The sequence below is a fragment of the Diadema antillarum genome, unplaced genomic scaffold (genome assembly GCF_040938485.1).
Source record: "Diadema antillarum isolate AM-2024a unplaced genomic scaffold, OU_Dant_1.0 seq00000481_RagTag, whole genome shotgun sequence".
Taxonomy (NCBI): domain Eukaryota; kingdom Metazoa; phylum Echinodermata; class Echinoidea; order Diadematoida; family Diadematidae; genus Diadema; species Diadema antillarum.
In genome coordinates this window covers 3,411,991-3,439,664 of record NW_027271445.1, presented here as the reverse complement: position 1 = coordinate 3,439,664, position 27,674 = coordinate 3,411,991, and the positions used below count along the sequence as shown (strand labels likewise).

General features: G+C 38.5%; 1 protein-coding gene across 1 annotated transcript in view; it reads right to left on the bottom strand.

Moving 5' to 3' along the window:
- Window positions 1–21,145, bottom strand: part of LOC139733491 (uncharacterized) — a 29,647-nt gene extending 8,502 nt beyond the window's left edge. The window contains exons 1-5 of the mRNA XM_071644303.1: window positions 20,899–21,145; window positions 10,544–10,779; window positions 4,510–4,696; window positions 2,612–2,848; window positions 1,324–1,637 (exon numbers count right to left, since the gene is read on the bottom strand). Of these exons, the coding sequence (XP_071500404.1) occupies window positions 1,324–1,637; window positions 2,612–2,848; window positions 4,510–4,696; window positions 10,544–10,779; window positions 20,899–20,971 (1,047 nt within the window). The 5' untranslated portion in view covers window positions 20,972–21,145. The remainder of the gene's footprint in view (window positions 1–1,323; window positions 1,638–2,611; window positions 2,849–4,509; window positions 4,697–10,543; window positions 10,780–20,898) is intronic.
- Between the last annotated feature and the right edge of the window lie 6,529 nt (window positions 21,146–27,674).

The window sequence follows — 27,674 nt, the reverse complement described above, 5'->3', positions numbered from 1 at the left end:
CTACACTGTTGGTACAAAAATTGCACCGGGGACGTTGCGGCGCTCGTTGGTGGCCGAATACTGGTGCAGTAGACATTTGCATTCAACCCTTGCATTGAATAATTCCCGTAGACACTAATCATATAAGGGTAATTGCCTAGGGGGTACGTAAATTTTGTTTTTCTTTTGCGCTTTTGTGGATACCATCAAAGATCGTACACTCATATGACCTTTGATATCATCACACTCTCTGCTTGCTATACCGGTAATCAAAATATCCCGCAAGAAAACGGCGTATTTCTCGATTTTTAGCGCTTTTTCCGCGACCCGTCGCAGACAATACTCTTAAAACTGGACTTAATTCGCGCGCGCTTGGAAAAGTTCCGATTCTGCACTTTTGACGGTGGAATTTGGGATTTTCGATGGATTTTTGGAGGAGACTTAAGGACTTTCCTGTACGTGAATGAGTGTTAATACCGTATGTGTAATGATGTGATTTGCGTGTGATGTGACTGTAGAACCAAAGATCGTACACTTCAGCGTACGATCTTTGGTAGAACCAGGGAACTGGCTGGTGATAAAGCACACTGGCAATTAAGTGGCCGAATTCTGGTAGATGACCGAATGCACATTATGTTTACCCCGACTTTGTACTTAGGCGTGGGTCTGCCGCCTTTGACGGCCCCTCTCTAGTTTTACTTTGTTTTTGGATGTTTCAGTCATTCCAAACCCGATTTTCATCAAACAAACTTTGAATTCCTCCTAAAATGGTGTGCTCTGTACTATATCATAAGTGTTTTCTTGTTATCTCGCAAAAAGTTAAAAGCCCAATTCTCATCTCCACCAATACTGTACTATCCCTATGATGTATTACCCTTGACCCTTCCTTCCCTACTCTTTCAGTGTCAGGAGCCTTTTTAAGAAAGAAACTTTGATGCTGGATATGCTTACAGAACATCCCTTCATCATTTTTTTTTTTCAATTAGAAAACACAAATGCTACCCGTCACGACGAAGTCTAGTATTATATATCATAATTATTATCATGATGATGATGATGATGATGATTATTATATAGTATTATTACCATTATTATTGTTATTATTATTATTGTTATGATTATTATTATTATTGTCTTTGTTATTATTATTATCATTATTATTGTTATTATTATTATTATTATTATTATTATTATTATTATTATTACTATTACTATTATAATCATTATCATCATCATGATTGTTGTTATTGTTATCACTACAGTCCTATACAACACCCAAACCGAATAGGTTTACAGCGCGTGAACCTGAGAGTAGAAAGTATTAGTCTGAACCGATGGACGAACCTGAAATAGGCCACATGTTATTTCCCCCGCTGCGCGAATCCAATAACTATCCTTCTCTTGGTCCGCGTGAAGCACAAAGTCGTAACGCTCTCCAGAGAAGATGGTGAAGCGGTCAACGACCACGGGTTCGATCGGTGCACCATCAGCTGCAATGATGGTCAGTTTGTGGTGGTCCACCGAGATGGTCACGGCGCAAACGTCACCCATCGCGCCGATGACCCTGAAGCGATGTCGAAGACCGGATTTGACGTACACTACGTGATGATCTACCGTCACGTTCCCTTGGTCTTCGCTGTGAAACACCTGGTTCGTCCCTGTAGAAATGAACCTATAAGTGATTTCTCTCTTCATAATATCACAATATCTGAGTATTTTTCCAACAATATTCAATTTGTCGTCCTTACTGAAAACTGCCCTGCTTTCCATCAACAACATTAACGAAATCTGGTTTCAATGAGACTTGATTTGCTCGTTTCATCACCAGTCAAATACAGGAAAAGAATCTATCTCATATTGATATTATTTTGGTTGTCTTGACAAATTCATAAAATTCAAATTAAATGTAAAGAGTGTTTACACTATAATATGCACACGTCTGCATGATGTTTCTTTTCACTCCCCCCCCCCCCCCCGCCTCAACACAAACAAACAAATGAAAACAAATAACACCTCATCTCACAGTCCCAGCTTTAAAGAGGTCGAATTCCGAATTTTAAAGATTCGGTAGCGTGGGAGATTGGTGGGTGGCCCGAGTCATTCGCTTCCCACAGGGGTACATTTGAAAATCACAAATAGCTTCGGTCAGCGAATGTGATACATCGAAGCGTATTCTCATCAGTCACTAACGGCAGAATCCGGTGTAGATTCTTCCGCTGTGTGTGGACTTTCATTAGCGATAAGTGATACAGCTGTATACAAATCGTTATATTTGTTTTGTTTTGATTTGATTTGATTTGATTTGATTTTATTTATTCTCTGTATGGCATCACTTACAATTCTTTTTTTTTAAGCAATATAATCAACATGATATATACAAATATGATACTCATAGCTAGTTTCTAAAATTTCAGCAATTTTCATTTCATATACATCTGTGACATAATTACAGTACATGTGTTATGAATTGTATACGGAACGGTCGCTAATAATAAGCTATAAGCTTGACCCTTTGGCAACCGATAATATCTCAAATCTCACACCCGAGCAGGCCGGGTCTTAAACTTTCAATCAAAGACAATGTTAGAATGACGTATATATGACGAAATGTGTAAGACGAGTTTTGACTGACCACGGCCGTTGATGAGAAGGCCGTCGACGTCGGCCGTTTCCACGCCATGAAGCTTTGCCGTGGCAATCTTTAGAGCTGTCTCCTTCGACCATTCAGCGATCACGAGGACATGATGAGGATCATCGACGTCGTAGAGATCTCGATGAGGCTCGGCGGACGAAGTCTGTCGGACGATGACGGAGCCGTAGATACCGTCTGCCCGCTGAAGGCCGCTATGAGAGTGCCACCAGTGGGTACCTTTGGGAGACATTCATTGATTACTACAGGGAATTAATGATCCCAAAAAGCACATTTACTATCACATACATACAGATTATCTCAGTCATGACAAGTGAGGGTCGACAGCAAACCGAAAAAAAAATGTTGCTTTTCTTACAGTGATATTAAAATGGCTCAAATCACATTTACTCCAGTTTTTATGAAAAGGTGCAGCCCAATGACTTTGCATTAAGTTTTAGGGTAAGCGAATACAGGCTTTCTGATGGAAACTATCTGCCATTTATGTCCCTTGAGGTTGTTTAATTTATCAATGCAAATCATTTTAAAACCAATTTTCAGATTAATCATTTTGAAAACAGGTATCGTTGATGTAACGCATGTCACACATCACACACACACACGCGCACACACACACACACACAGAGGCAAACACACGCACACACGCACACAAATTGAATCGTCTGTAAACATTAAAGTGAACAATTATTCAACAAAATTAACGATACATGATTGTTTACGAAGGAGTGGTGCTCCACGTCACAAAGAAATATTGATGTTTATTTGCTTTGAAGGTCATCTGGTTATAACAATCTCACGCGAGTCACACATTCACTTTCGAGCGATGCATCAAATAAAAACAGCATCCATTTTATGCCAGGTTGAAACTATGGTCATTTAGATAATACTTTTATTCCAATGTCTATAATTATGACTGTATTCCAGGGATATATTTCATATTTTAATGAGAACCCTTCGCAGTGGACACATTGTATACATTGATTTGTAGTGTTTTTACAAAGTCAATGAAGAATCAGAAACAGAAAGAACAAACTGATAGCTCCAAGTAAAAAATCATAAACAAATAAAACCGCATAAAACAAGAGTAATTGTCCAAAAATAATAAAATAACAACAATGAACAAATACACAAATATTGAAGAGCTTGACCCCACAAAAAGAGGTAATGATATCTGTTACATAAATGAATAAAAAAAACCCCTGCAAAACCATAACCACACGACATGTCAAACTGTAATGTTGAAAATAAAGGATGGGACGTTTACATGGGTGCTTCTCAGGCACCATTCCATCTGTATGACTCCTAAGGGAGTAGAGAGATGCTGGTATACTGCCAGGGTACTGTCACGAATATCATCACGGATTAACCTCATGGACAACCTGCTATCGGGGTTATACCAAGGAGTAATAGCTCCTTGGTTATACCTTCAAGTCTCAAGATTGTGTTGCATTAGCTATATATGGCATGCCTCGATCCCAGCTCTGACCCGGGTCGAAAATCCAACAAAAACAAGAGAAAAGCTTAGACAGCATTTCTGTTGGTTTCTATTGGTAATCTATTGCTTTCCGTTGGCAATGTTGGGACCAACAGAAAAAAACCCTAATAGAGCCCAATACAATTCCACCAGATCGAACAAAGTGCATCCTACAAGTTAAAAAACAACAACAACAAACAAACAAACAAACAAACAAACAAATAAAACCTACGTAGCCTGTCACGCGAGTCACACCCCCAAAAAATAAAACTTTTTTTTTATGGAAAAGTAAGTTTTTAAGCCCAAATTGATTTTGCTCTACATGTCGATAACAAAATTCAGAGAGTTTAGTTTGGAAATGGTATACCAAGGTTGATTAGATTATGCATAATAAAAGGTCGCTTACCTGCATTGACGGCGGGATAACGATAAGTGAACTCTTGACCAGCCGGAATTGAACACTGAGTGACCTTTGCCACCCCGTCCATGTAGGGCGTGTCTCGCTGGTGAAACCCGTGCCAATGTATAGACGTCCCTTCTTCGTTCTGCATGGCATTGCGCACGCGCACTTCGATGATGTCATTTTCGCAAACCTTGAAGTATTACGTAATAAAAAGAGTGATATCGAGATTTTGATAATAACAGTGTTACTGATCATAGGACATTATTGAAACTCGATATTGGGCATATTACTCGTTTAGTTATCTGAATTCAATTTGAAACAGTTTTGATAAACCAGGGAGGTGGCTCGCACGCGCACACACACACATACACACACACGCACACACACACACACACGCACACACCAATAACCACAGACACACACACACACACGTTCCACAGAAATACACACACACACACGCACACTATACTAGCGTGGCCTCTGCGAGATATGGTTTAACATAACTGATGTGATTCCGAATCATATTCGGATTAACAAACTTTCGGTTTAACGAATCTTTTCCTCCATTTTTTAGATACAGAAACCCCTGGTATAAACAACCCTTACTAGTTTAGAATCAACGGATCAACGAACCTTTGGAATAACGAACTTTGCTTTCCAAAATGTCTTTTAGAGACGAGAAGGGTAGTAGACAAATCACTTAATCTTTCCTAGGCATCTTGTTGCCATCTTACCCTCGACAGGCGCCTAGATCACATCCTCTTCGCACGTAGGTGTGGAAAGATGTTATTTTTATGGGCATTGCGAAACACTTCCAAACAGCCGCAGGTGCAACATTATTAATGTGACATGACGATGATGATTCACGGCACTTGTAAAGCGCCATAAACTTTATATCTGTTTAAGAAGCATCCAAAGGCTCAGACTGGTGTTCCATTCATATTTCGGTTTCTTTGAATGCTTATCATGTTTTCCAATCGGCTGAAGATTAAATTCTACTATGGGACAAATATCACGTAGTCAACATGCATTGAAGAATTTGATTACATGTACGTCAATAATGAAGGACTTTGATTTCACCATGGAGGTGTGAGACACTCGATCACCTCCCTGGCGTCTTTGAGCTCATATCTAGGTCATATGATATTGCATTTCTCAACACTTCTTCTGTTATTTCGTAGTCCTTAATCACAGCGATTCAGGTTGCTATAATGTATTCATATTAAGAGGGATTTTTTTTCTTTTTTTTTTACTCCGACGCAGTACCACTACAGCAAAAAGCAGTTCTTATCACCTGAGCATAGCCGGTGCACTTCAAAAGTTGAAATGAAATTTCTCAGTATTATTTCATTTATTGATTTTTTGACTAGGCTATGTCGGACACGCTTCAGCAAGCTTTCTGCTTGTAGGAACAGATTTTTCTTATTGAGGTAATAAAACTTGAATGTATGGGCATTTTGTAAAGGTACTTTTTGAAAGGTACTTCTCTTAGGGACACGGATAAATTTTTAGTCTCTTAACCTGCATCATGTTTGCTTCCGGGGTCATGAATCTTTCTTTGTTTAATCATAAGTCTGATCCAATTGGCGTTTAGGATAAATGCTGATTGGGTGGATAAGCTTTTGCACAGGTACGCTATTTTGCTGAGGAAAATGTTATGTTACCAGGCAGTGCATAACATTTGAATAGACTTCTTAACCTTCTTGCGACACCGAAACAAACAAACAAACAAACAAACAAAAACGAAGGAACAAATAAACAAACATACACACACACACACACACAAACATACAAACAAAACAAACAACCAAAACGACCCCCTTAAAAACAAACAAACAGAAGTTCCACTCTTAAGATAAGTTTGAATTTAGGTCAGTTTATGTACAAATTAATAAATCACTCCCTTCCTTTGGTGTTTGACTCTATGTTTATCAAAAATAAAACTGTACATTCATACCCCACTAGACAAACCAATGAATTCCATTTACCACTGTTTAGCACAATTTTTGCAAAGTCTATATTCTCCTTCGCTGGACCTAAACTCTGGAATTCCCTTGACAGCAGTATAAAAGAATCTCTAAGTTTCAACACTTTTACTTTGAAATTAAAGAAAATGCTTATTAATTCTTATATTACTGGGGATTTGCATTTTCAAAGCTCCTAACTGATTTTTCTTGTTGCTAACGCCTTTATTTTGTTTACTTTATTTCATAACCATTATGTTATATCATTCATATGAAGACAACTTCTCGGTAAGACCAACGTACCAAGGTCTCATGTGTCCTGGCATCGACCCCCAATACTCTCCTCCTTTGCCCTTCCCTCTGTCTCTCTGTCCCTTTCTATCTTCTTTTTATCCTTTCCACGTGTATGTAAGAGAGCTGCTTTGTTACTGTATGTGTGTGCGTTTGAGTGTGTACTCGTTTTGTGTTCTGGTTCCCGTGGATTATGTTAAAATGTCTCGTGTATTGCTATTACATTGCGACTCCGAGCGGACTGCATTCTACAAGCTTGGCTTTTTAGCAGTCCCCTCCATTTCCGACCTTTTCTTTGCTTTGATTCAGTCACATTTTGTACTTGTACTTCTTCTACCAAAATATGTTTTTTGTTTCATGTAAACAAATGACGTGTATTTAAATTTCATTTGGACATGTAAAAGTTACTTTGTACTGACTTTGTGTATATGCAATGTCATATTATATGCTTTGGCCGGAAATGAAATAAACAAATAAAAATAAGTCAGTGGTTAATATGCCTTTGTCGGTATCGATGACGTAAAATATCGGATTGGCCACGACTGACCGTACCAATGCAACTTTAACTTCACAGGACAAATAAAAGCATTTCCTTCATGGAAGGTTAACAAAGCAAGTTACTTCGCAGCAACAGAATATACCCTAAGCTAACTCTGTCACCATGGCCTTCCTATTGGACAGTACAGGTAGTACGGACGATGTCCTTCAGTCTTTTCTAATCTCAAACGCTTTGTGACGTCAAGACTGATCTGCAAACCAACAGACAGAAAAGGGTCGATGTCCCTTCCTTTACTTTCCTTTACATTGCCTTATGGTTTATCATTTAAACTGTTGCCATTTGTTTTCCTTTAATGTTTAAAGTCTGGACACAAGCTCTCTCCAATCGCGACTGCTGACTGAAAAAAAGGAGAGCAATTGACATCAACACTTTATCGTCCAAAAAGTAGTTGTAGAATGGAAGGTACCGGCAAACAATGTTCAAGGGAACAAAATGTCTTAATCATTTGCTGGAATATTGGCGCGATGTCCGTTATTCCGAAAGTTCCTAAATTCAGAAATGTAATTAGGATCATTATCCCGAGGATTTGTTATTCTGATACGGTTTGTTAATCCGAAAATGACATGGAAGGTTCGTTAATCCGAAAACGAAAATGGATTCGTTATTCCGCAGTTTCTTTAAACCCAAAATGAAATAAGGTTCGTTGTTCCAAAGATTCGTTATTCAGAAGGTTCGTTGATTCGAAAACGAAATAAGGCTCATTTCCCCCAAGGTTCGTTAATACCAGAATGAGATATAATGTTCGTTATCTTGAAAACTGAAATGATCTTAATCTGACTATTTTTTTTTCTTTTTTTAGATCATAAATGAGGGTGAAACTGGAAAGGGGAAATGAGCGAAGGTCTTTATTGTACCTCATATATACAGTCATGATGCATTGAAGCTAAACGAATTCTTGTCTGTGTTAAATAAGAGGCCATTCCTGTTGACCTCTCTTAGTTTTTGTAGTCTAGTTGGGCAGATCAAATAACGCGTGGAGGCACGTGTGTTTCCTTTAAGGATGTGACCTGTTTTCTTTAAGCCTGCGTCCACTACTGCATGGCTTTCATTCGTCACGATGCAACTGCGCGATATGGTTTGCTATACACCGGTCTAATACAGTGATCTAGGCGGCATATCTTTTATTCATTTCTCAAAACATAAATCATTGCCAGCTAGAAATTAATTCTATCTTGTAAAACAGTTCTCATTTAGGGTCTACTGGAGAAACTATCCTGTATAGAGAACACATAGGCCCTAATAAATGAATAAATAAAGCACGGAGTATACATTTGTGCGATTAAACATGTTCAAGGAGATAAATAACACGCAAGTGCAATAAGTCAAAATACTAAGACAAAATGATGGTATATTGAGTGTAAAATGTTCTTTTAAGTGTCGTATAGTTTAAAACGTTTAAAAGAAGATCATTATGAAGCATGAAGAACAACATTTATGCGTGTTTTACATGAACGATGACACATAATATTGTTGTTGAAGAGTTGTTATGAAAGAGCATCGTCTGTAAGATCATGCATGTATTAACGTTTATGTGTGAAATGTTTTATGTGTTACGTTTCTATACAACTCTTTGTCATTTGTGGTATTTCATGAGGGGAATGTGTCGAAAGTCATTTCGACAAACAAAAACATCCGAGCAAAGGAGAGGGGAGGGGTGGGAGGGGATGGGGTAGCTTTGTGTCAAAGTCTCTCTATATATACTGTTATAGTCATTGTAAAATATATCATATGCAGTCATTGTAAATTATATCATGCCGCGAACAAGACGGAAGCATCAGTGTTTCTGAGACGCACTATAGGCTTCCTCTCGCTTGGTGGCACTACTTATTTTTTGACATTTTAATTCGATATAATCTACTTTCATTTCCACCAACAAAGAGAAAGTCACAAACAGCAACTATAAGGAAAACAAATCATCAAACCGAAAATCATGCGATCACATGACACAATGGACGGATGTGATGGGATCAGCAAAAAATCAAAGCTCACAAAAAGAGCTTGCAAAATGCAACGTAAATGTGAATTATTGGTAAGCCAGAAAACAAACCACACCCACAACAACAAAACCACGTGATGCATGACTAGTTTATATCACGAATCATTGGTTAAAAGAAAAGGAACAACAATCTATATAGTTATAAATAAATTGATAGATAAGAGTGCGATGGAGAAACTCAACACTATGAAAAAAAAAAAACTAGAAAAAAGCATATAAAACAGATAAGATTATGAATGGATGTATAACATATGAGTTATATTGTGACAAGACTATATAGATGACCAAGAGAACTCGCACAATTTGTTTCTGCAAAGATTGCTAAGACTAGGATGACTGTGTTTTAAGAACGAGTGCTTTTGAAATGATTAGGTCAGAGAGGGGTTATATCAATATTTGTACATCAAAAGTGCATTCGAGGTCATGTTCAGATGATTTCGTAGGTAACAAGCTCCTTTGCATGTTTCACAAAGATTCAATCACTGGTAAACTGTGGCTATTTCAATCAGCGCGACATCCACAAGTCATAAAAGGAAAGGTCCACGAGTCATACGCAGCCCGTGAGCTCGACAATAGGCAGATAAGACCCATGAGTCCGACACTAGGCATAAAAGTTCCACGAGGCCGACATATTATTATTATACATGAAGCCCCGTGATAATGTCGGCATTGTGGGCCTTTGTTTTTGTTTTGCTGGGGTTTTTTTTGTGTGAACGAACAATAAAAACAGCTCATATACTTTACTTTGAAAAAGTGGCATTTTCTGCGAGATAAACATTTTGAGTAATTCCATCCCCTCTCCAACCACCCCCTGCCCCCCTCCCTCCGACTCAACAGCCTGACTCCACCTCCTTTCCATAATTATGAAGACTATGATCACATAACGTGTCAACTCAAGTCTTGTTAATAATTTGAGATATTTGCCATTTAACCTGCTGAAAAAAAAGAGAAAATGATAAGCAAATAAGGGATACTTTTAATCGAAAATGAAAGAATATTCGTTACAAGTAAGGTATCACTGGAAAACCTTCATTTAATTGCACTTAATCTGATGATGGACTTATTTTAAAATGCGTAAAAATTGCGCTTCACGCGTTTTGCGAAGGTCTTCTTGTGGTCATAGTCATCGTGTCATAATATCGAGATCTTTTCTGTCTGTTTTCATCGTATAGAGACATGAACTGCGATAAGTTAATGTTCCACACCAATAATAGGTCCTATATGTACCTGGATTGTAGGCCCGGGCACTTTCCTATTGACCGATAGTACTGGTCGGGCGTAGCCTGCCAGTGGCACGCAGTCCGTTCGGTGGCAGTCGTACGTGTTAAACGGGCACTGGTAGCAGGCGCGAGACACGGAGAAGTAACTCTCGATGGTCCAGTCGTACCGGCAGGTCATCGGTCCAGGGCTGGTATCACAGTCCCGCACACAGGGGTGGTCCAGGTCATTTATCAGCCAGTGACCTAAAGTGATCGCAATTAATAGTCAAGTTTACATGTTTGAATTTATACATTTACGATTAGAGCAGATTAGGTGAAGAAAAACATGGAAGAAAAGTGTTGTAAAATGTAGTTTTCGGGCTTAGACAAACATTCATAAAATTTCATGAAGTCCTCCGGACTCCGATGTTAAAGCACACGTGACAATCACCTCACATTGATATTGAACTGTGATATATAGTAATGGCGTATTGGTGGAATGTTTAAAGGAACAAAGTGCCATCGTGCTTAATAGACGTTGTCGCCCAAACATAAATACCAATGAAAGGTAAAGGTTTTTTTCTCTCTCAATATTTGTACTAAATATAAAATCGAAGAATTTATACGTATTGCTAATAAAAAGGGGCCTATTCTTTAGGATCACCACAAATACCAGAGTCTCGGAGAAGTGACAATATGACTTATCGTTATCCCATTAGCAACTGAACCGTCCGAAATCGCCCGTCCGCTTTTGTGTGTGTGTGTGTGTGTGTGTGTGTGTGTGTGTGTGTGTGTGTGTAGTGTGATGCTGTACTATTTTTACTGTTTTCATTATGATATATGATGTATAATTATGATATATGATATATGATATATATATATATATATATATATATACATATATATCATTTCATATAAATATGTATTTTGTATGTCTATCATGTCTATGTATCTATGTTACAATGTATACGTGTGCTTTGTATATGTAAAATGTATCGATGTAACCGGATATGCATGCAAACAAAACAAATTTCGAGAAACGGACAATAAAATTGAATGGAATTGAATTGAATTGAAAAATATATTTCATATAACGTAATATATATATATATATCATAAAAATTACAGGATTTTATTTCAATTACAAAATGTGACAGACACCTTTGATGATGACATAACCAGCACTTTTGTGATTGGATAATTTGCATTGCAAAATAACTGAATATATACAACAATATTCATCAAACGTTATGAACAAATAGATATTGAATAGAAGTGGGCTTGAATTATTGGTAAATTCTTCACTATTTCACATTGACTTTTAAATTTGGATCTGTAAAAAGTGTTTACAATTCATTAAGTATAAGATCTTCAGCATTACACAAGATATGATGAATTCTAGATATTCTTCTTCTCGAGATATGCACCATCAGCATTTTCAATTTGATCGCATGTTCTGTGTCTTTATACATTTTGATATATTTGATGAAAATAAATGTCATTGAGCTGGACTGAAATAATAGAAAAGCTTTTGGATATGAATGGATCTTATCTACAACAGGTATGACGCATGGGCGTGTGATTACATGCAACTGAAATTCATCACCGAAAAGTTTGCACAACACATAGTCACGTAGGCCTTTCACACGTGCAAAACACGCGTGCACTTGCCCCCAACACAGACAAATAAATACACAGACACATACACTCAGTAAACACATTTGGCACATGCAGCACGTCCTGCCGGGCGAACCATACTTCAAGCTGATAACACAGGCATACCTTCACTTAAGCCAGGGTTACACCAAAGCCGAGTTCTCCCGAATGAATTTGGACCGATTCTGCCCGAATATGGCCTGAATCGGACGGATTCGGTGGATTAGGAATCTATTCGTGTCTGATTCGAGGAGATCCCAGAATCAGAGACGAATAGGATCCGAATAGGTCCCGAATCAGAGCAGAATCGCCGATCTGGCTATATTCGCGAGGCTATTCGGGCCATTTTGGCCGCTCAATCGACCTATTCGGCTGCTATTCGGCCGTATTCTGGCGACTCACTCGCCTGTATTCTGTTCTGTATTCGGATAACAATTCGGGTGGATTCGGGGAGATATTCGGACATTCTGGGCAGATTCGGCTCTATTCGTGATATTCGGGTCAATTCGGCTTGATGATTCACGCCGTTACTCCCCTAATGATACGAATAGGCCCGAATCTGCCCTAATTGCCCCAAATGCCTCCCCGAATCCAACCGAATTCCATCCGAATACACCCCGAATGTGGCCCGAGTGAAATTTGTCGGGACCACTTTACATTCGGGAGTATTTTGGAGGGTATTCGGCTGGTTTTGAACATTTCAAAACGGGCCGAATCCCTTCACGAATGTTCCAGAATCCCTCCCGAATTTTCGACCATTTGGGGAAGGAGAACAGAATGCTCCCGAATCCACCCGAATACGTGTATTCGGGTGGATTCGCAGCTGATTCGGCTCCGGTGTAACGGAGGCCTTTAAACAGGAAACGGGGATGAATGCAGGGCGTGTACGCACGCACGTGCGCACACACGTCATGCTATACTCAAAGTCTAGATGTAACCCAGCATGGCCGGCGGAACGGGGGGGGGGGGGGGGGGTGGGTAGGGGCTCGGGCACCCCCTTTTTTTGCACCATACGAAGGAATACATAAGGTGTCACCACTGTGGGCCCCCACTATTTTAGTGCGTAAGTGGCACTAGAAAGAAATAGATAGAGACCTTGATGTGTGAGCGCGGTAAGGGTTATGTTTTTGCGCTGAACCCGAAAGTGTCCCCCCCCCCCCCAATTTTGAGAACTTTTGAAAACTGCTCAGAGCTTGTTGATCCCCACTTTATTGCTACTTGTCACGCTTGTCATTATCCGCAGTATGTGCGTATCATATGTGTTCACAACACTTCAATGATTTAATCTTAATAATGACACGGACTGAATAGAAATCCTAGGCCACCATAAATGCAAACTTTGACTCAGGAAGAAAAGTAAAATTAGAATAATATACTGAATCTAAACAGAAGGAGTTACTGAACAAAAAAAGAGAGCAAAATATCAATCAGTCCTAAACTACTCTTTAAATTTGTTCACATACTGCCGAGCAAAAATACATATATAATACGCATACACGCACATACATACACATGAACACATCTCCGAATTACTACAAAAGGGATCAAAACATGAACTTACATTATTTGAACATTGACAGTTGAAAAAAATGGTCAAGGACTTTATACCATAACGTATAAGGTATACAACAATTTATGACAATTTACTGTGTTAATTCAAATAACATGGACGTAAAAAACCCCAATCAAACAGGAGGTAGAAAGTCCTATATAATCTATACAGAAAAAAATCCTCTTCATTTATTGCGTAAAAACGTTCAACTAAAATAAGAATGAAATTTCAAATTACTTGATTCATATTCAGTTGTTTAAAAAAAGAGATGAAAACGTGTCTCAAACAGCAGTCCCTTTATACACACCTGTTGGTCGCCACAAGAATAATCTGGTTTTTGTGCTTCCGCCATACATGAATGTTGATTTTGAGCGCAATTTTTCAAGCATTGCAAGATAATAATTATATTCATACAGTGTATTACATAATCACACACACACAATCACATACACACACACTTATATACATATGTATATATATGTATATATATATATATATAATCATTGATATACATACATGATTCAATATACATATATATACACACATATATATATATATATATATATATATATATATATATATATATATATATATAAATTATGTATGTATATCAATGATTTTATAGTATGCCGCACACTGCTTGGATATTTACACCATCCAGCTAACGTGTCATTGCGCAGGGACGTGCTTAACCTCTACAAATCTAGGAGGAAATTGCGGTCAAATAATCATGGTGTAATCAGGGCGATGTTTCTTCCACCACCCTGGTGTAATGCTTACTAGTCAATTATTCTTTTATCTCTCATCACATGGCTGATACTAGGTATGTGAAACTTTGATCTCTATACGAATGATATATGCAATGCAATGTCTTTCTTCAAAACATCAACACAATCTTAATACCTCAATGACAACTCAAGGACCTCTGTTGATGAACCTTACATATTAATGTTAAACACTTCTTATTGACAGTATGACCAGCTTGTTGGTTGCTGGTTGGTTCAATAACGTATTAAAGGGAGTGTATATTTTTGGTTGAGACCAAACTTCAGGTTTCTAATATTTTTTTGGTGAGATAATGAGAAACCTCTCACGAAATGATTGTGAAAGAGCGTGTAATTCCAAGAGGGATTCAACGATTATTTGATGAAAAGCGGTATTGAAATGGCTGAGATATTAAAAAAAAAGGAGAGTATTCCTAATAAAGAGCGGACCCACCTTTCACTAGGATCGCTTTGTTTTACCTTGTTCTTGGATGTCTCAGCAATTCGAAAAACCGGTTTTCATCTAATAAAAACTTGGAGATCCTTTTAAAATGGCATGCTCTGTACTATTTGACAAGTGATTCTTGGTATCTCATAACAAGTTAAAAGCCCAATTCTCATCTCCACCAACACTATACAATCCCTTTAAAGCTTGACTGATGCTGATCAAAGGCCACATGGAATACACATTCTCTGAAATGGTAAATCAACATTTTAAATGCAGTCACTCGTCCAACCTTTAGGTCAATGTCAAATTCAACAATCAAAATGTTGGATTTACCATTTCCGAAATCACAATTAATCATTTTAAGTGTAAAATTTAACATCTAACAATAAATTTAACATGTAAACGTTATCACTTTAGTGGCATTTATGCTCATATCTTGACTTAATTTTCTGAGTACGTTTCCTTCACCAAAACTGATAAGGCCCTTTTAGAAAAGGTCGATCACATGTTGAAAAGAGTCAATATGACGTTGGAAGGTTTATATGACTCTATTTAAAAGTTGTTTGAACTATTCAGTTATGATTCATTGTCGCACATTTTGCTTTAGCAAATATTGCTAGATCATAAACCAAGCTGACGTGACCAGCTATAAGTAGAAAACATTATCTATAAAAGAAGACCTCCAGATAATTTTCAGACTTTTGAATTGTGCACCTATAAATTGGTTATACTGGGTACAGAGTTTCAGAATTTATGGTGATTATGGTGATCAATAAGAATACTTATGAAATTCATAACAAATCAAATTGAACAAGGATCATGACATAAGAACTTTACATGAACCAATATGCACGATAAGGTGCTCAGGGCAGCAGACGAGAAAAAAGGCAGGGCCGGTGGAGCGTTTTCAAAAGTGGGGGCGGGGGGGGGGGGGGGAGGGACTTCCGGGTTTCATGAGTTAACAAGCCCCCCCCCCCCCCCCCCAAAAAAAAAAGAAAGAAAGAAAGAAAAGAAAACAAAAAGGTCCTCAGCTCATCTCTCCCCTTCCATTTCCGGGTTTCTTCAGCTGACAAGAAAAAAAAAAACAACAACAACAACAACAAAAGAGTCGTCACCGGAAACACATAACCTTACCGCGCTCACACTTTAAGATCTCCATCCATTTCGTTTTAGTGCCACTTACGTACTTCCGAGTTCAAAAAAAGTTGGGGGGGGGGGCCCCAAAGTGATGACACTTTATAATATGTATTCCTTTGCATGGTGCACAAAAAATGGGGGAAGGAGGGCCCGAGCACTCCCCCCCCCCCCCCCCCCCCCGTTCCGCCGGCATGAAAGGCATGCACAGATCCACACAGGGAAACTTGCTATTAAAGCAAGTGGTATTGTATTGAAATCAAAGCGCTACATTTCTGCAATATGTGAGCCTCCTGTATCATCAGCGCATTTATCTATCAAAGATATGTAATAATATATAAGACCATAATAAATTCCGCAAATCTGTACATGCCACTATTTATGAACTATATTATACATAACGTGAAATTATACAAATCAACTATAGGATTTCAATTCACAGTGACGGGCCAGTTGTGGGCTTGGTAGTAAAAATACCTCGGGGAAGGAGATAACAAACATATTCTCATTCACACAGTGGCTGTTTAATCAAAATATATTAATCGATGAAATGGGAATATGTGACCTGCCCCTACAGTAAACAGCGTAACAACCATAAAACTGTAAAACTGACAGCTGACTGGTATCATTTTTTTTTTAAATGAAGGGAAAGTGGAGGGAGTAGACGAAGCAAATTGAGATAGGAAGGGAATGAAAAGATGGAAATCGAGAGGCCATTCTAGTCATCTGATCTCGGCAAGACCATTCTATCTTTGAATTTCACAAACACAGCAAGGTTATGTCTCAGGTCGCTTTGGATGAAGTGACTAACCAATTAAAAAAAAAGTGCATAAAGCTTATTACGAACTGGCTTATTGTCACCTTGCATTACAAAACCACCAAAAAGTCGCATGTGTCAGTATCCGGTATGATTGAAAATATGTCTGTAGCCGCGGGCATACTGACGAAAAAATGATCGAGAAGTTTAACCCGTTCCATACGGGAACCCAGTGGCCTGTGTATTAAGTCTATGGAGATTTCAGAATGCAGTATCGAACGGGTTAACATCGCGAAATCTTCGCTGTCTTTGTTCTTCCGTTCACACTAACAGCCAAATTCTCGATCTTTGGATCGAGAAGTTTAGATCATTATATAGTGCACGTGCGCAAGAGAGAAAAAAGGAGCGCGCCGACTTGGGAATCGAACCCGGGTCTCTTGAATCAGGAGAGAGAATCCAGAATTTACTGTCTCTAGTGAACAAAGTAAATCTAAACTTGACAAGCACTGTCTCGGCTGTTGCAGTAACATAATCATAATAATAATAATCATAAAGTTTTTTTTCTTTCAGCTGCCTGATCGGTAGTCCAATCGGGCAGCTAAGATTGCAAAAGAGAGAAAAAAGGAGCGCGCCGACTTGGGAATCGAACCCGGGTCTCTTGAATCAGGAGAGAGAATCCAGAATTTACTGTCTCTAGTGAACAAAGTAAATCTAAACTTGACAAGCACTGTTTCGGTTGTTGCAGTAACATAATCATAATAATGATAATCATAAAGTTTTCTTTTTTCTTTCAGCTGCCTGATCGGTAGTCCAATCGGGCAGCTAAGATTGCACAAGAGAGAAAAAAGGAGCGCGCCGACTTGGGAATCGAACCCGGGTCTCTTGAATCAGGAGAGAGAATCCAGAATTTACTGTCTCTAGTGAACAAAGTAAATCTAAAATTGACAAGCACTGTTTCGGCTGTTGCAGTAACATAATCATAATAATGATAATCATAAAGTTTTTTTTTTTCTTTCAGCTGCCTGATCGGTAGTCCAATCGGGCAGCTAAGATTGCACAAGAGAGAAAAAAGGAGCGCGCCGACTTGGGAATCGAACCCGGGTCTCTTGAATCAGGAGAGAGAATCCAGAATTTACTGTCTCTAGTGAACAAAGTAAATCTAAACTTGACAAGCACTGTTTCGGCTGTTGCAGTAACATAATCATAATAATGATAATCATAAAGTTTTTTTTTCTTTCAGCTGCCTGATCGGTAGTCCAATCGGGCAGCTAAGATTGCACAAGAGAGAAAAAAGGAGCGCGCCGACTTGGGAATCGAACCCGGGTCTCTTGAATCAGGAGAGAGAATCCAGAATTTACTGTCTCTAGTGAACAAAGTAAATCTAAACTTGACAAGCACTGTTTCGGCTGTTGCAGTAACATAATCATAATAATGATAATCATAAAGTTTTTTTTTTCTTTCAGCTGCCTGATCGGTAGTCCAATCGGGCAGCTAAGATTGCACAAGAGAGAAAAAAGGAGCGCGCCGACTTGGGAATCGAACCCGGGTCTCTTGAATCTGAAGAGAGAATCCAGAATTTACTGTCTCTAGTGAACAAAGTAAATCTAAACTTGACAAGCACTGTCTCGGCTGTTGCAGTAACATAATCATAATAATAATCATAAAGATTTTTTCTTTCTTTCAGCTGCCTGATCGGTAGTCCAATCGGGCAGCTAAGATTTGAAAATGAAATGCTATATTATATTTCCTTTTATTTGGGGCCATTGCATTTCTTTTCGGGGAACCAAAATAGATTAAAAAACCCCAAAGATTTTACTTGCCCACGCGGACAACCAGAGAAAATGATAGTGTCGAGCCCTGATGAAGGTGAAGGGAATTTGTGTCTTTCGGAAAATTCAGATGAACAAATTTTCAGTACGGCGAACCTTTTTATTTCGTATGAATGAACTATTATATAAATAACGAAATATAAAGATAACGAACCTTATCTAATTTTGGTACTAACGATCTCATAGCTTGGAACTTGAGGATTAACGAACCCTATATTTCAGCAATTTCGGACTAACGAACCACACAAACACCACAAATATTCAGATTAACAACCCCCTTCATTTTAGAGTTAACGGACATGTACAGACACCGAAAATTCAAGTGTATCGAAATAACAAAATGGTTTTAATAATGAACCCTATTTCAGTTTTTTTTTATTGCAAAACCTTTGAGATAACGAACTTCACCTAACGGTGGCCAATATGACCACAGGAAAAAGTTTGAAAGTTTATTTGACTGGGAAAGAGTGTCATTGCTGACTCTACAACCGCATTTACAAGGATAAACGAACGACCATTGTTGTCCACAAACAAACAAACATCGAGCAATATTTCCCGTTCAACTGACCAAAGGACACTCTCGGTTACTGAACGGAAGTGTATACTGGAAAACATCTGGCGTTTTGATTTCATTTCTAAACCCAGCAGTTAAGTACTGCGACCTGAACCTCGAGGAATTGCCGAAATGGTGGCAGCTGGTATCTGCGCTTGGCGTAGACTGTTCCACGGAAACTGGAAAGGCTTCAAGCTAACCGTGAATGAAATGACCTTAAACGAGTTCTACCATTCAAAAGGAATATTCCGTCTACATCATGATGTTAAAGGGATGGTACAGTAGTGGTGGAGATGAGAATTAGGCTTTTAGCTTTTTGCGAGATACCAAGAAAACACTTATGAAATAGTATACAGAGCATACCATTGTAAGAGGAATTCAAAGTTTATTTGATGAAAATCAGTTTTGGAATGGCTGAAACATCCAAAAACAAAGTAAAACAAAGCGATCGTAATAAAAGGCGAGTCCCACCTTTTTATTAGAATCGCTCTGTTTTGGATATCTCAGCCGTTTCAAAACCAATTTTCATCAAATAGATGTTGAATTCTTTATGGAATTACATGCCCTTTCATATTTCATAAGAGGTTTCTCATTATCTCACCAAAAATGTTAGAAACCTGATGTAAGACCTCAACCAGAACTATACAATCCCTTTAACCAAAGTATGCAATCATTGAATCCATCAGAGATCATCCCGTATATTCGGCTGTCTCTCTCGGTACGATGGCAGTATTTACTTGCAGTAGCATATCAGAACCTTTATTCAGTCAAACGTATTGTGTTTCTTTTTTATGATAATCATCAGATTAATTGAAGACTTTCATCGCAAAACATGCAGGCCAACTGCTATTTTTTTAACATTTTTAATTAGGTCTGCCATGAGACAGAGGGTAAAAAAAAAAAAAAAAAAAACCTTCAGCGATAATCGCTATACGGTCAGTTCGTTTTGTGATAAATGACTTCAATTAATCACCCGACACTTTATTTGAAAAAAAAAACCCTCTGTGAGGGATTATCAAAGAAAGATACATGAACATTGATAATTACAGAGCAATCATAGTTTTAAAGGTCCTGTTTACCTTTAGGAACAGTGATTTAAAAATAATTATGTTCAAGATATCACATTCGATGCATATGTGTATATAGGTCTGTTGTACCACAAAACATCTTACCATATTGAATTTTGGCAATGAAGCCTAAAATATAAGGAGAAATCAGTATTTTTCTCAATAAACCATAACTGTAGATGGTTTAATCTGGAAATATTTTTTCATTATAACTATTGTTCACATTTTGTGTATTTAACAATACTTAACATCGATTACACGGATTCAAACTTTACAGTGGTTGTTTCTATCCCTAACTCACATTTTAGAACTATCTCAAACCACTAATGCTGGGTTTTTGTTCCATCTAAAAATGGTAAATTATGCCTTTAAGATTACCTTTGATAGCGTGGTGCTATTGACAAAGAACTCAATCTCTGACAGTCTGATACAATAAGCAACTGCATTTCATAAGTTCTGTCTAAGGTAAACGAACTTTTGCTCCACTTAGGGCACGGCTGTCTTAATACAAATCTGTTATAATCTCGCTAAGGCAAAGGAATCGGCTGATAGGGTCAAACATATTTTTTGCACTCTTTTACCCTAAAAAGAAAATAAATGATCTTCATGAACAGTGTACTCACCCTCTGACAAGTCCGTGTAAACGTGCAGCATAAGACAGACTATCACAAATCTGCGCATATTCACGAGATTCATCTTGATTCGCCAGGCCTAGGACTGCTTGCACGCTTAATCTGTCCTTTCTTTTTGTGAGGTAAATTATTGCTTTTTCACAAAGTTTAACACTAGACAGACGTGCTCTTCGATTTCTATCAGACAGTGCCAATGATAACCAGACAAAACGGACAATTCCGACGCGGCGATGGACGCTGTTCTGACTACAGAAGAAGCAATCTTGATCTATATATTTAACCTGAAAACAGGGAAGGTCCAAACTTCGCCCGATACCTGCATAAAAAAAGAAGCTTACCGCTAAAAATTTGAGTGTCGTCCGCAGCAAAGGAGAGCATAAAAAGTCAATACGATTAAACTTTATACTTTCCCACTATATGTTGCGGACCTGAGGACGTACGTAAACATGTATAGACAGGCACTTCTGATGCGTGTCCGTTTATTATGTGTGTTCATAGAGATATTCGTGTTCTTATCTCTACGTGTGTGTTAGAGTAAAGCAAGTTGCTGTATAAATCACGTGACCTGTCGTGTTTCTTATTAAAGTTAAATGATGCAATAATTGACACGTAATCCTCTAAAACAATATTGGTAAGGCTTTTACCTCGAACGGCACAGATTGTGGACAATACAGTGGATTCCCGTTATAATGAAATCCTCGGGACCGGCAGTTTTCTTTCGTTATATCGAAATTTCGCTATAACCGAATAAATGAACAGTAAAAAAGCACAGAGTGGATAACGTTGCGGCCCGAATTTTTAGTTCGTTGAAACCGGAATTTGTTATAACCGTGTTCGTTATAACGGGAGTACGTTATATAGCACGATTTCGGATTGTGTACAATGACTAATCCGTCACCTGCAGCGGGATATGTCAAGAAAACAGCAGCAGCTACGACAACAACAACAAACAAACAAACAGTGTCGAATTTTATGACAAATCCCCCTAGGTGCCCGTGTAATTATAACCATGCTGCATTTCAGTTCGAGTTAGTTTAGATTTGTTCAAATGTATATCAAAACAAAGCAAAACGTTTGTACAAAACTTCATGGAATATATATGACTACACACAATTTCTTTATGCTATATAGAAAACCCAGGGAGGTGAGATTAAAAGTTCGTCTCACCTCCCTGGAAAAACAAACAGAAAAATGCTTTTCTTTTCTATATCCCTCTCTATAAGCATCCCTTTCTATAGGGCAGGTGCGTGTCATGGGAACAAGTTTAAATGCACAGAACAGGGCAGGTATTTAAAACATAACAGCGTTTCAAATTCTACTTTTGCGAGGGTATACTCTCTATATACGCTACTCGTGTATAAATAGGTTTTTGAGGCTAACAATATTTGCCCATCATTCATTGAGCGATTCAAGATTTGCGAGCACTATACCTTTCAGTCGATAACTATTTTCCATCATATTTACTTTTAAGGTCAACCGTAAAAAGTATGTATTTCCTCTTTATCATACAATGCATTTGCACATACCGTATCTTCCGTATGATTCACTTATACTCAAACACTACAGTTCTGGTTGAGGTGAGGATTTAGCTTTTAACGTTTTGAGAGATATTCAGAAACCACTCTATGAGATGTCAAAGAGCACGCAATTCTATAAGAGGTATCAAAAGTTTATTTGATGAAAATCGGTTTTGAAATGGCTGAGATATCCAAAAACAAGGTGAAACAAAGATATCCTAATAAAAGGCGTGGCCTGTTATTATCATCACTTTTTTTTTGTGGATATCTCAGCCATTTGAAAACCAATTTTCATCAAATAAACGTTGAATCCTTCTTAAAGTTACATGCTCTTTCATATTTCATAAGAGGTTTCTCATTATACCACTTAGGAATGTTCAAAACATGAATCCCTGCCTCAACCAGTACTGTACAGTCCCTTTAAAACAATTGTGAATAGTGAATGCATGCTTTGTATGCTGTTTTCTGTTTATGCTGGATGGAACTGAGCTATGATCAAAGTGTACTTAAAAGAAAAGAAAAAAATGGTACCGTGATGGTTCACAGTCCACTATTTTCATCTGCTTTTCATTATGTTTTTGGTTACATATGCCTGTCTGTCTGTCCGTCTGTTTGTATACAAGATAACTTGAGGACCAATGAACGAATTAAAAACAAATGCAGTGTTCTAATGAGGCAACATTGAAACATTTAAATTTCAGGGTCAGGAGGTCATAGGTCAAAGGTCATGGGGTCATGCGCAGGGCATAAAATGAGCTTAATCTTATATGACTCAAGAACAGATAATCGGATTTTCACCAAACTTGCAGGGTGTGATTATAATGAAGCTAGAAAGGAACGGTTGAATCTGAGGGCACTGAGGGTAAATAACAAAGGGCTTGCACAGGGGCTTAAGAGGACATAAAATGTAAAAGGAAAAATGAAAATGCATATGAAAATCACCGAACCGTGAGTTCAATGAAAAGGTTTTTAGACCAATTGATTTGTTCTAAACATTATCATCTAAGTAGTATGTCGAGTTCGATACATATTTGCAAGCATAAATCACCAAAGTAATACATTACTAGAGGAGCACACTGAGAGAACAAACCTCCGCAAAGCAGCTATGATTACTTAGTATGTTGTCGCCATTTCATAGACAGTATCTTCAAAACAAGCAGAGGTAAAAGGAACATCTATGCACAATACATTTGATGAAAATCTGATCATTCATTGTTAAGTTATTGGGAGATTACACTTATTTTGTACTTTGTGACCCCTGTGACCTTTTACCTCATGTCCTGACCCCCGAATAAAAATTAGTTCCTGCTTCATTGCAAACACATCCTACGAGTTTGGTGAAAATAAGATCATCCATTCTTGATTTATACAAAATGTGAACAATAGTTGTAATAAAATCATTTCTGGAATAAATCGTCTACAGTTATGCATGGTTACTGAGAAAAACAATAACATCTCCCTTTATTTCAGGCTTTATTGCGAAATGTTTATATGGTCGTAGGTTTGTCTGTTTTTTTTTTAATTCTTTTTTTTTTTGCGATACAACCGACCTACACATATGCATCAAATGTGATAGCTGGAATATTTTTCTTTCAATCACTGCTCCAATGGCAAACAGTGCCTTTAAAAGGGATAATCCCTATTTGCTTAAGTTCTGATCAAGGTGTAATGTTGTAGCGGCACAAAGGGGCATTCCAGACGATTTTCATACTGTGACAGCTTGTAGTACATAAATCGACAGATCCATGTATAGATTTGTGTACTTTATTGTGGTCTTTGAGCAGCGAAACCAATACTCTAATCTTAAACAAATTACACTGAACAGTGTTGATGACATTGTAGTCTCACCTATTTCAGAAATGTAACGTTGTAATTCATTACAATACTGCTTGCTTAACAAGTTCAAGTGTGGAGTCTGTGCATGCCTTCTTCTTTTGTTCTGCTTCCTTGAGCCCCAACTCATGCATTCATATGGTGAGGCTGCTGACCCTGTTTACACTGCCGGGCTCGGCCGCGCTTTTAATTCAAACCTTTCAATATTTTGTCGTAATGGCGCTCTGCTTGTAAAACAAACGCAATTTGGTATAGTATGGTTTTCAGACAAATATAGCTTTGCCAACTGGATTCCGTGGCGACGAAGTCGCCGTTCGGGCAAAGGCCTTTGCCGAAGGAAAAAATCCTTTGCAGGACAAAACCATGCACCTTAAACTATACTAGTTTTTGACGTTGAGGGAGTTAATATCCTGAATAACGAAATAGTACGGCAGAGGGCTTGGCAGCCAGACTAAAATTGGCCGCGCATTTGGCCCAGTTTGCGTTTACACTGAGAAAAGGCCGGGCCGCGGCCGAGACCAACTCCAGAGCGTGGCCAAATGCGCGGCCAAAGTTTGGCCCCGCATTTGGCCTTTTGCGCGTTTACACTGAAATGAAGGCGGGCTCGGCCGCGGCCGAGCCGCGGCCGAGCCTCGCACTGTAAACGGGGTCCAAGACCCCGCGGCCGAGTCTACCTTCATTTCAGTGTAAACGCGCAAAAGGTCAAATGCGAGGCCAAAATTGGCCTCGCATTTGGCCTCGCTCTGGAGGTGGTCTCGGCCGCGGCCGAGCCGCGGCCGAGCCCGGCCTTTTCTTGGTGTAAACGCAAACTGGGCCAAATGCGCGGCCAAATGCGCGGCCAATTTTAGTCTGGCTTCCAAACCCTCTGCCTGTATCTTTCGCTATTTAGGATATTAAGCCCCTCAACGTCGAAAACTAGTATAGTTTAAGGTGGTTTTGTCCTGTAAAGGATTTTTCCTTCGGCAAAGGCCTTTGCCCGAACGGCGACTTCGTCGCCACGGAATTCATTTGGCAAAGGGTCTGAAAACCAGACCATACCAAATTGCGTTTGTTTACAAGCAGAGCGCCACTACGACAAAATAGTGAAAGGTTTGAATCAAATGCGCGGCCGAGCCCAGCAGTGTAAACCAAAGATAGTAGAGATTGCGGGGCTCGGCCGCGCAATTGAGGCCGGGCTCGGCCGCGGCTGAGCCCGGCCCCGCACTGTAAACGGGGTCCTAGTCATCACTCTTGTTCATTGCAATTTGTCATAGATTTTGAAAACATTCTTATCCCTCATCCCAATCATTATAAATTCTGAAACTCTGTACTCAAAATCATCCTGAGGTCTCCTTTAACCGTCATATCTTTCTGTGGGGTCTATAGGGCAATTACCCCCCTGGGCAATTACCCCGGACCCTTCCCCTGAGCCTAATCCTAATCCTAATCCTGAACCTAATCCTAACCCTAACCCAAACTCCTAACCCTAAACCTAACCCTAATCTTAACTCTAACCTTACCACTAACCAGTATTTAGCCGGGGGGGGGGGGGGGGGGGGGGGGTAATTGCCCTCTGGGGGTAATTGCCCTCTGGGGGTAATTGCCCGGATACCCTTTCTGTGCCAGTGGGACTTACAAGAGAGTTTGTGCAATGCTTTGGCGTTTTCTGTCAATCAGCACGGAAAACAGTGCAAATGGGCATAATCGGCATTGATTGTTTGTTGTGGACAATCAGTGACTGTATTGATATGGAATTCTGTTTTTTTTTTAAATAGATATTCTGGAAAGAAATCTGAGAGAACTGGAGAACTTTTATATTTGTGCCATGTTGGTAATTAAAATTTCTGTTTATATTCTATCGTGTGTCACAGTGTGTGTGTGTGCGTGTGTGTGTGTGTGCGCGTGTGTGTATGTGTGTATGTGTGTGCGTGTGTGTGTGTGTGTGTGTGTGTGCGTGCGTGTGTGTGTGCGTTGCGTGTGTGTGTTGCGTGTGTGTGTGTGCGTGTGTGTGTGTGTTGCGTGTGTGTATGTGTGTGTGTGTGTGTGTGTGCGTGCGTGTGTGTGTGTGTGTGTAAGGGGGGGGGGGGAGACAGAGAGAGAGAGAAAGAGAGGGAGGTTGAGATTATGGATTGAGAGAAAGCAACAATGGACATTTGGATTGAGATACACTTGTATTTACATGTACATGCAGTTCATTTTCTTGCCTCAGTACAATGTATACAGAAATAACAGAGATTGTCATGTAAAATGCAACTTTGAGAAAAAAGTTGCAAAACACCCCATAAATATCGATCCATCAGGCACACCCATATTTAAATTTCCCATTTGTAATGAAAGAAAACCTATCAAACTAAAGCAACATTATGAAAGGCGAAAGAGGGAGGGAGAGAGAGAGATTTTCTTTCAAATGGAGACGAATCTGTGTTATGTTTTGTTGGAAGAAAAATGAGAATGAAAATACTTGTAAATTAATTGAATTGAATTGAATCTACACACAAATGAGTGGCACATTTCACACATAGATTTGTGTACTTTGGATGTTCCAATTTAATTGCAATGCTATGAAAATAGAATATCTTCTAATACGGTGCATAATGGGCTATTTGTTATACGGAAATAAGCATTTTTCGTTAGAATATTACATATCATCGAAGATCAATTCAACAATCACAAAGTAGTATACATCGTAATGCAAAACAACTACTTTTTCATGATTCTTTGAGAATTAAGATTGTCTTTCACAAAATATTGTATGAGTAAGGAAGAAAAACATATGAACTGCTCAATCATCGCCAATTAGCCTATCAAGGAACACTAATACTTTTAAACACATACATTGATACAAAAGGCTTTGGGATATATCTATCCTTTGCTACGAAGGCAATCTACTAGAAAGTTAAACATCTTATAATCACTGTCAGTTTATTTCGTCATTTAAAAGGTATTTTTCCTTTTTATCCTTTTTTAAAGAATGCACTGGCTACTTTATTTATTTATTCATTTATTTATTTATTTATTTATTTATTTATTTATTTATTTAGTCATATTTATACAGGGTGGCCCTATCAGTAGTCAATGCACTGTTCTCCCTAGAGGCCCTGTGTCACAAACTCATTCATAAAAAGTCAAACGAAACAGACAAAATAACACTACAGACATAATTATACAACAGAGATAAAATCTAATCCTTAAGCTACTAATCCTTCAGATCTCTTTAAAAAATACCATTACTAAGTGCATCATCTTCTACCAACATTTGCTGTTAGCTAAGCCTTCTGCTCCACGAAAAATAAAACTTTGAAAGATTTTAACAGACTATGTACTCAACGAAATTGCAAGAGACAGAATTATTTTGAAACATTTCAAGTTAAGATTCTTACTTTCTCTCTACTTATACTACATAATTATGTCCATGGTGGGATGGAATATGATTTCACA